This window comes from Anthonomus grandis, chromosome 3 (assembly GCF_022605725.1).
Source record: "Anthonomus grandis grandis chromosome 3, icAntGran1.3, whole genome shotgun sequence".
Lineage (NCBI taxonomy): Eukaryota > Metazoa > Arthropoda > Insecta > Coleoptera > Curculionidae > Anthonomus > Anthonomus grandis.
Genome location: NC_065548.1, coordinates 15320771 through 15332211, shown reverse-complemented (window position 1 = coordinate 15332211; position 11441 = coordinate 15320771). Strand labels below are relative to the sequence as shown.

At 30.6% G+C, this 11441-nt stretch overlaps 1 protein-coding gene across 1 annotated transcript in view; it reads left to right on the top strand.

Moving 5' to 3' along the window:
• Positions 1-366: 366 nt before the first annotated feature.
• LOC126734607 (acetylcholine receptor subunit alpha-like 1) overlaps positions 367-11441 on the top strand; it is a 73266-nt gene continuing 62191 nt past the window's right edge. Inside the window, exon 1 of the mRNA XM_050438298.1 lies at positions 367-688. Within this exon, the coding sequence (XP_050294255.1) occupies positions 682-688 (7 nt within the window). The 5' untranslated portion in view covers positions 367-681. The remainder of the gene's footprint in view (positions 689-11441) is intronic.

Sequence of the window (11441 nt, the reverse complement as noted above, 5' to 3'; positions counted from 1 at the left end):
TTTAAGTTAACTAAAATATAAATCAAATAATTTTTCTTCCTACTATATTTTCTACAAATGCACAGTTAATATAAACTGAAAGCCCTTGAAACTCGACCTAAAGACGTAATCAGGCCCCTGGGCCAATGATAATGAGGTGCGATAAATAAGAAAAAGTGTACTTAAGCAATATCAAATTTCCAACAACATCCCGTTAGGACAAAGCAAAGCTTTAGGCATTCTCTTAAAAAATCCAAAATATCGACTGACATAGACACAATCGTTTCCTCTCGGTAAAACTCGCGCATTTACGGGACCAACCCCGACTTAAATTCTATAGGGATGCTGCATTGCCACTGGTTAGTAACTTGGGGTTGTTCCCTCTGGTAAGCCGGGATCCGGGCCGCTCTAATTTTAGAGGTAGCGCGAGAAAGACGTTCGAAATGCGGGACTAAGGGGAGCACTGCAGGATGTATGTTTTCGTTAATAATAAATCGCCGATAAATGAAATAAAAGGGTTGAAATAGGGGCGGATATCTACGTTGGAAGCTGTTGTAGATGAAGTTGATTACGAATAGAACTTTGCGACAAAATGCTGTGCGTAAAAGTTAAGAAAAAAGTCAAGTGACTGTTTGAAAATATGGAAATGGGTGGGTGTGTGTCGAGATTTGTTGATGAAACTATGTAGCTGACTTGTTTAAAATGTTTGGTAAGTTACTAATTAATAAATAAAAAATATTTAACATTAATAAATAAATTCAAAATTATTAATAAATAAACATTGTTTACATAAACATAGAGTTTTACTTAGTCAATATTCCTGTTATTTTGTTTATTGTTTTATTAATTTATTTACTTTTTTATATAAGGGATCGACCATTTAAATTGTCCCGCCCTATAATTTATTACATCTCGTTAAATGGTTAAGATTTTTTTATTTTCATTTACGCCTAGACGTACAATACATAGGGTGTTTCTTTAACATATTTCATGGATAATTTGAAAAAGTTCCTATTAACACATATAACATCTATAGAGTGATAAGATTAATCAAGTGATAAACACAAGAATATTAAATTACAATGCATTATTTTTTCTCTATATAAAGAAAACCGTAGTAACAACATAGAAAATGTGCATCAATTTTCAGAAAATTATATATAGTGATATCGAATTTATCGAAAAAGGTTTTGGATAAATTCTTAGTTTTAAAATCTTAGACGTTTAGATCTAACTTTTTTGATTTGTTTCTTGCAATATGGCCCATATCTTATCACAATATTTAAAAAAATCTCTGTATATTCTTTTTTATATGTAAAATATAATTACATAAAAAACAAGAGTAAAAAAACCCTCTCTTGAGAAAAAATAATAAATATTTTATCATAAAAAATATGAACAAATAATTATAAATACCAACAATTGCTGTATCAAGTGTCCCGTTAATTACAATATTCGGTTGTATTTCATAACCAAATAATCGCAGACCCTTGAGTAAACAATTTTATGATAAAAAGTTTCCATGACATTCTCTAGGGGACCCTACTCCAAAATATAAAAGCATATTTTTCTCAATGAAATATTATCAAATCTTCAATGATTTTTTGACAAAACATTTTTTAATTTTTGCGACACGCGAAATAAAATAACGGGGGAAAGTTATACAATTGAATACCTAAAGAAATAATCCGCTTTGGTTTGTCCGTTTATACTCAAATAACGATTGTTTTCTTTATTTGAAGCGTTCATTGTAAAAAAGGATTGAATGGAATTGAAAAATATATTTTTCAATCAACGCTAAAACTGTCTTTATATTATTAATAATAATTTGTATGTCCACTTTCATATAATTAACAATTACTTTAGTAGGCATGTAAAATACTATCGGAAAAATTATGTTAATAAACAAAACTCCCTGAAGTCCTAGGACCTTTACAGACACTGCCTTTTGCTTTAAATCCATATTTTGCCATAAAAACTTAAAAATTGCTGCAAATTAATAACAAATACTTGCATACATTAAAGGAGTATTACTAAGATCTTACCTTATCTTAATAAATTTTAGTAGGTGATTAACCATTTTAAGAATACAGCTTCAAATGTTATAAAAACTTCTAAATACAAACTAGATATATATGTTGGACGGACCTGGGTGTAATTGCTGTTATTTTAACTTGCTACTGTTAAAATAATTATGAAGCATAGGATTTTTTAACACAATTTTACTTTGCATATAAAAAACAAACATAATTAGTTTTTTGATTCCAAATGTTTTTAGTTTTGGGCACATCTGGCTGGTATCCTGAAAACGGTTTGTGGCAATAAAAAAAGTTTTTTAAGAATATTTCGACGTATTTTTGGTGTGCTTTTAATATATTTTCTACCCCCTCTATTTTCCATTTATTATTTTTGCTTTTTTTTAGCTTTACAAAAATATATAAACCTCTTATTTTCTGTGTACGTTTTGAAAGAAAACAATGAAACCAAGTAAATAGTAATATTTTTTGGAAACCATCAGATATTATTTACAAAAATTGTTCAAATTGATTTTCATTTTATGTTAAATACATTTGCCATATTGTTCTAATCTTCTGCAAGGTATGTATATTTATTATGATGTATTTATTTATTAATCGCATTTTACAGAATTACTATATAAAGCAACTTCTAACAACAGTCCTATTATAAAGAAAATTCTATTACAAAGCACACTCCTTTACCTACCCGTGCTGTGAAATTGATTACAAATTTAAAATACTTCAATTTGGGTTAACAAGAATTACATATGCTAATGAGAGGTGAATTAAAGTGTCTGTTATTAAAGGCCATATATGGAAAGGAAAAACTATATTTCCTGTATGGTACAATGGTGAACTACAAGTTTTATTACAGTAACCATTTTTTCTCTTAGAAAATATATCGCGTCATTTTATTTCTTATATATAGTAAGTTACTTTTATAGTTTTTGCAAAATGGATTCAAAATAACGCAGGCATACTCCAGTACATTTTTAACACAGAAAAAATACAGCTGACGTAAGCATTAAGGGTTTATAAGATCTTTAGAGTACCTAAATATGAACCCGTACATTTGAAAAACTTTATTAGAAATATGTTTGCTTTGCTGCATAAAAATCAATCTTTAAAGGTTATACCTAAATCAGTCACCGCAATTGTACGTTAAAGTAAGATATTATTTATTTTGTATAGGAATAATATAAATTTTTCTAGTTTAGGATTATATAATTACTTACATTAAGATGCAACTTGTTATTCTTTGACCACTTAACAATATGATTTAAATAATCTTGTAAGATTATCAAATAATCGAAAGAGGTTTTTATCTTTTTATTAGTATTTAAATCAATGTCAAATAACAAACATTAGGGCCTAAATTAATTACTCAGGGTACCCCCGAGGTATGAATAAATCCCTTTGATTTAAATCCTTTTATATTGATTACATGCTATTTATTAGAAATATATGTTTTTAAAAATAAAGTTAAATTACTATAGACTTAAAATTTGAATGCCAATCTATCTAATATTTCAATAGAGGCTTTATTAAAAGCTTGTTGAAAAATGCAATGAGAAATCCATTTGTTATCTAAGATTTAAGGTGTTGGTCTTGGGTTGAGAAACTATTAATTTTTGACCTAGACTTTATCTCCCTGTATGTCAGTACGCCCATTATCTATATTGTCATACCTGATGGTATATATTGTATTTTCCCATATGAAAAAGTCAAGTATCAATAGATCGGCTGACCTACCAGCTTATTTTACAATACCGTTAATTGATAACTGCAAGGCAATGGGCATCCAGAGAGGCTGTTAAGCACACAGGTCCCCTAATGAATCCTAAAAAAGGCTAAAAGCTTTGGAAAAACCAATAAGGCACTCTAATTTGAAATATAAAATAATATAGCTATAATCTCGCTAGATAAACATCTGCGTTACACAGACATTTAAACCTAGCGCGCGTGAGTGTTGGGCACTCTCCAATCACATGTAGTTTCATCCTCCTCCCAACACCACCGGCATTCTGGCTTGTTCGCAATAATTATGGTATAGAGATTGCATCTCAAATGTTAGTGTTCGGTTAAAAGAGCGATCACTAGAGAAATTTCGGCCCATATATGTGTGCTTTAGCCTGTCTCAGGCAAGGTGTTTCCTTCTATCTCCGAAGGGATGTTGTACTTGTCCCTCCGACTCATTTATGTAAAACTACACATTTAGCTATACCGATTATAGGGTTAGGGCCTACTAGTCTAGCAAGGAAGTACGCGTACTCATTTCCAGTATAGCCTGAGTGGCCTGGAGCCCAGCCACCAATTTCTCCAGGACTTTTACGCGCTCCAATACGAGATTAGAGCTCTTTTCAGCCATATTAGCCTTAATATAAGCCGTGCTGATTGATATGACTGTATTGCGATGCGTAATTTAGGATTTTATGCCTGCTTTTCAGTACAGCAAAAACCTCAGCCTGAAAGATAGTAGCGTGCTTTCTCGGTAAGCATGCACTGCTCGTATATGGGTCATCACCACAAAACCTTGCAGCAGCTCTTTTGTTTATTCTGGATCCATCTATATATCAGTTGATCCTTATGTTGATGTTTAGATCCATTTGAATCTTGCCAGTTCTCTCTTTCTGCGATATGGATCACAAAACCGTTACGGTCCACTATCTCAAGAGCTATATAGTCACTGCCCATCAGAATTTTGCATGACCAGTCTCACCAGTCCATAGTTCATGAAGCATATGTATCCTATGCGCAGTCCTCATTGCCTGAAATTACAACGCAATGTCCAATTGCACCACAAGCTCCAGGTACGGAAATTTTAACAAAATCTCAAGCACTCTAGTTGGCAGTGGCGAACTTTTTTTTCGGATAGACAAACAATAAAAATCGTTAATTAGAATATAATGTGTATTCAATATTATTCACTTTAATGAAATAGGGAATGAAAGCGCATGAAATATTAACTCAGAGAGAAAAATTATGCAGTGATATAAAAAGGGAAAAAATAATAATAGATAGCATAAAAATAAATACTACTTACAAAATACACAACTAAAATACAATTGATAATATCGAACAGTCTTTCATAAATAACCACTAAAATATCCACTAAAAAAACTTTTCTAAATTTCTATACACCCAAAAATAAAAATACTACTAATTATTAAATTACAACGCGCCCGCACCAAATGCCAAATGCAATTCATCAAAATTCAGTTTCATCAAAATTTTTCATTTCAGAATCATCAAAACAATACAAAACAAAACAAAACTGAAGATCTATTGCAATAACCTTAAGCAATAACCTTAAATAGCATAATAAAATAGCTGGTCGACTTCCATAGTCTTTCCCGCGAGTAAATTTCGCAGACGTAATAGGCTGAATTCTGATGCGGCCGGACCTCTGTCGCCTGCTTGATGCGTTTTTGGTTCGATTAGATGCTCCGAATTTCGGAAGACAAATATCAATGTGTCTTCCTGGTGCTCGTATACATTAATTGAGTGTCAGCCCTGCATTTTTACTTTCATCAGCCTTCGGATTAATCATGTTTAGATACTATATCATAATAGTAAGGAGAGCGACTACGTCCTGTTTTAATTTTTTTTTAATTTTAATTCAGCAGTTACTTGAAATAATTACGTGATAAATTAATGACAAATAATTGGATAATTTTGGGTAGATAGTGTCTACCTTGTGTAGACAAGTAGTCTGTACGAGTAGTCGTACGCTTCGCCACTGCTAGTTGGAGCTGTTAGCATTATGATACCATTTGTTGCTATTAGATCATTTACAAAGTTTTTCTCGAAAAACAGTTATGCATTATTACTCCATCTGGTTAAGAATAAACATTTTTTTGAAGGTCTACAACAGTTAATGCTTCTTCAAAAATAAAAAATTTTATTCTTGTTCAATAGAATAAAACAATACAGACTTCACCAAATCTGCCTTGTCACTCCCGAAAGTATATAGCGCGACTGTTTTCATTGCATCAAAATCAAGAATCGGGACAATTAAGCATCCCAGTACTACGAAAAATGATTCATTAGAGCCAGAACTTTTAAAGTAAGATACCAATTGCAAATTTAATTCTTTAAATGTAATAAGTATAAAATAAAGTAATAATTATGAAAGTCTAATGTATAATAAAGCAAAATTATATAGACTGTAACTTGAATTATAACTTGATAGACCAACAATATTTTGGTTTTTTTGGCCTAATAAATTTGGATCGACAGTGTCAAAAAAATGGCACTAAGTGTTAGTTATACATTATATTTGTACTATGAATTTAAAAAAAAGTTAAAGGATCGATCCGATATTAAAACGTTTGAAGTAAAAGGTAGAACAATTATTTCTACCCTTAGGTGCTTAAGAAAGAGAGGAATTGGAAACTAAATTGGTCTGGCAATAATTAAGGCCTCTTAATATTTCAGTAAAAAATACAAATTGCCCAAATACCAGAGAAATCAAGAAACGAATATAAAAACAGACTTTAAATTTTCAATTAGGAGGAAAAATATTCAAGCAAAATGTATTTTTTTATACAAATAAATGAAAAAAATATAATTACCCTGCATGCAAAGGGAATTTATGGGCAAATTGAACGAAATTAATTTTTATAATATTTATTGCATTTGTCAAAACAAGAAATGTTGAGGGTACAGCAACGGTAAAATTATCCCGGTTTTAATAAGTCCTCAAAGAAAACCTTGTTCATTCGAGAGGTAAATTATATTTATATTTTTAAATATAAAAGTATTCTTATTATATTCTTTTTAGATACCAATCAGGATGTTACGTTTCATTACGTATTTTTTAATTTATTTTTAAATTTTTGGCATTTTGTTAACATATTATTTTCCGTGGTTCTAAAATTTAAAAAAACTTAATTTTTTTATGATATCTGGAATAAAAAATTATGTCCCAAACTTATCACTCCTAATTTTAATCTGCAGAAATAAATACATTTTAACTTATGTATTTTATAATTATTTTATAAAATACCTATATCAATCTATTTTTTATATCAAAATAATAAAAGTTATGTTGGATATGATGTCTAGTTAGTCTTTGGATTTAATTTTGGTTCAGTTAAACGGCCAATAAGTCCTATTGCATCATCATTAAAAGCCCATATTTGTATATTGCTCCTGTATCTAATTCATGTGAATTCGTTTAATATCATCGAACCATCTAATTGATCTTACTCTGCTTCTGTATACGTCCTATCTAGGTCTCCACTCTATGATCCTCTTGGTACCCGTTGTAGGATTGCTATTCTTTCTACTGCGTCAATCTCTTTTGTTCTTCTATGTAGGCCAGCGTTTGTGATGTGATCTCTGAGGGCGTATATCAGCATTAACCTTTCCCTTGCATGCTGTGCTACTTTGATTTCCTGTACAGCCTTCTTTGTCAATGTCGAATTCTCAGTACCACAAGTAAGGTGAGGCAGAACTTGGCAAATATTACTTATAATAGGTGTCTTAAGTTTCCAAATATGGCCCAAGTCAGTCCTATTTGCCTCAGCAATTCACAAGTTTGATTATGTCTGTTTATATGGATTTATATAAACAGACATAATCAAACTTAAATATAAACATAAACAAACTAGTAGAAACTATACTTGTATGAGAGAGTCTTTTCTACTTGGATGCCAGCTATGTATACTACTTCACCGAGTAAAAGATAAGTCATTAGTTGGTCATAGCATGGTCGAAGCGATCTGATATTAGGACTATGGCATCTGCAAATCTTAAATGTGTTAGACTTTTACCGTTTATGTTTAGCCCTAGATTTTCGAAATTTGAACATTATGATGCACCCTGTAGCATATGCGATGAATCAGATATTACGACGTATAAGTTGGGTAAACTAAGTAATTATACTTTGACATATATTGCTTGTAGTTTTGTTTTATATTACTTGTGGTTGAATTGATTCTTTTTTTTGCTAAATGTTATTTAAAATTATATACCATTGGTTGCTATTTAAAATACATTGGAAATTTATTATTATAGAATTTACAAAACCAGCCTTAGCCCACCTAAAGCTGAAAAGTATACTGGAGACTTTATTTAAACAAAATATTTTACTTAGAGGTCATTCTCATAAAAGACATCAAATTATATGCATTAATACAATATATTTTTCAAGTATCCTGGAAATACTTAACTGGTCCAGAAACAAGAATTGTACATTTAACTTTATTATTAACAATGCTAACAATGTATCTTTAAAAAAAATGTACTCTGCAATAACTTGTGAGTCAAGCAACCAGTAAATACTATATACCGAACATCAGTTAAATAATTAAAAAAGGAAAGCCATACAAAAAATCTTCACTAACAAACACTTAAAGAATCATGCTCGAACAGATTTGAGCATTTAAACTGTGAGCCTGAAGTACCTAATGTTACTGCTTTCTTGCAGATTAAGCACTAATGAGCAACTTACTTAATCGTAAAAGTATTATTCGTTAAGTGGAAAACTTTTCAAAAATAAAGCTTTATTATATGACGTGTACGCTATTTCTATGATAAGCTTTTTAAATAAAATTGCATTTTCTAAAGTTAAATTTCTAAGTTTGTTTCATAAAATGTTTGTGAAGTAGTATAGTTTTTATTAGAACTAAAAGTTAAGATTCTTCCTAAAGTTTCTAAAGTTTGTATTGTTCGTTCGACGTAAAAAGCTTTAAATACATTTAATCTTTTTTGCTTGGATTGTCTCATCCTTAAAAGAAATAAATGACAGTTTTCTTTTTCTCCGTAATTTCCTTTTTCCCTTCTTTCAACTTACATCGTAACTCAATCAGCGAAAAGATACTTAAAAATACGCCAGTCGTCAATAAGTAGGACAGCGGTAAAAGTTAAAAGGCCAATAAAACTCTTAAGTGGGGAACGTATAACCCTTCATTCATCCTTGTTTCCATCGATTTGTTCATCATCTACGATCCGAATAAATCTGATAAAAGATGTGTGTATTGAGATTTCTTGAGGCTTGGAAAAATTGTAGATTTTAAAATTTATAGGTTAAGTTTTATTATGAGTTTCCATTATAGGTATATAAACTTAAATTTGAATATTTCTTATTTTTTTTTATAAAAGTTAATACCTTTATATTGTGTGCTTGTATTAATGTATTGAGTTTAAGATAAATCAAGATAAGCGGTAAGAACACGTCTAACTGGGTTAAGCTATGTTTGCGCAATTTTTTGCTTAAAAAATAAGCACCCAGGTATTATGAATGTTTAGTGGAAAAATCATTACTTATTATAAATTTATTGAAATAAAATCATCATCAGAGAGCAGATGACCGACCCAAAGTAAGTAAGTAAGTATCGGTTTAAATTTATCTGTAAATGTTATCCTTTGAAACGTTTTTAAGACAGGTTGTCATGTAGATAAGGGCCAATGATCACATGAGATAAGCAATGATAATGTCAATCATGTTGCAGTAACATCAACGAAATTTAAAATCTGTGCATACCAGATAAGTATCACAGCAGTAACAAGCCATACTTTTAGCGGGACTTTTGTCCTATAATAGTATCTCCTTAAGCTATGAAATTTCACCAAAAGCTTCTTGAATAACACCGGTAAACAGCCATTTTGGCTCAAGTTTCTGGGTATGTTTTTTTAAGTAATTTGGGTGTGCTGAATCCGAGAATCATGTCCATTTCGCCCTATCAGGTCAAGTTTTCAAGTTATTGTAAAAAAATCATTTCTGCACCTATGCAAAAATTTAGCATTATTTTGTCGACAACATTTCAAATTTTGCAATTAACAATACATCGAACTGAGTTTCTATACACGCAGTAAAGAATTAAAATGTTTTGTAGGGTGTGTTGATTCAATATTCAGAAAGTTATCAAGAACATGTTTTTTTTGCTTTATTTCATAATTACATTGGATTGGATTGGATTGGTTGTAAAACTGACATACCATGATGACTCGTAATATTATTTAGAGGAGTTGTTGCTTATTATAACTACTTTAATATATCTTAATCCATAATGAATCTAATTAAAATTGTTCAAGTTATGAAGAAATTTCTTGAAGAGTATACGTATGACCAGAAACTGCGTAAAAAATTAGTGATACTGCCAAAACAGCAAATAACTTTTTTTTAATTAACGTTTCTTGTTTACCAAACATAATTATCTAATCCTTTTTTGCACTAAAATAAGCATGACGATACCATACGAAAGTTCATCATTATAGCATTCAATCAATACCAATAAAATAAGCTGATCAAAGTCATATGAACCATAGTCAACCAATGATTTTCAACCAATGAGAAAAAAGTAAAGTGTAGGAAAAGCCATTGATGGACGAATAAAAATGAGACGATAATGTACGGGGTGTCCCAAATTCAAGGGTGACCATTGGGATCTTTATTTTTTATTTAACCAACCGTGTAACTCTTACGGTTTCCGAGATTCCAATGGTCACCCTCGAATTTGGGACACCCTGTACATCTATACTTCTAAATTAATTTCTTTTCGAAAACGGTCTTCTAAATCTTTAGTTTAATAAATATATGATATGTTTTTCGAAACTTCGAAACTTTTTTGGGGCGTCTTTAAGAATACGAAATTCTTAATTCAATGGCCTCAATTAAATAAGAAGTCAAACAAGAATAAAAAGCTGTTGGACAATTCCTTCTATAAAAAGACCCAATGTAGTACCATTTAATGAATCTATTTTACAACTGTATGGACATCTATCTAATGGACCTTTTGTACCGACATTTATGTTATCATTGGACCTCCATCTTTTTTCGGTTTCTTAGTTATTTGGATATATTATTAGGAAAAGTTACTATACATTGGATTTTCTTATTTGTATATCCCTTTGAATCAACAATGTCCTATGATCGATAAATTGTAATTAACTATACAATTTTATTGAAAGATACTTGCAATAAAATTGTATATTTTGTCAATGCATTTTATTCAATGGCTTTAAAACATCTCTTTAATAATCTCCTGGAAACTGATGCATCTGGTCGGTCATGTGAGTATTCTATTTTCCTTCAAATCTTTCCTCTATAATTCTAATATCTTGGTAAAACCGTTCACCTTTCTCTTCACTATAAACTCCAAGGTTATCAGGAAAATACTCTAAGTTACTATGCAAATAATAAACTTTAATGCTTATATTAAGGCTAAGTTTGTTTTTAAATTCGAGAGTCGCTTAACGATTATCGAGGAAAGTCTGTACGACTAATACGAAGGATGCCCCAGCGCCTGTCATTTTCTCAAGAAAATGACAGGAAAAGAAATTTTAAACTCATTTCATAAGTAATCTTATTTGAGGCTCGTTAAAAATTCCATCTCTTATTTTATCGGTGCTTAATTTCGGGAAAATAGATTTGAAGTAACTGAAACACTTTCCTTCTTTATTTAAAGCTTTCGTTTAGAAGTTGCTTCATGACCCTAG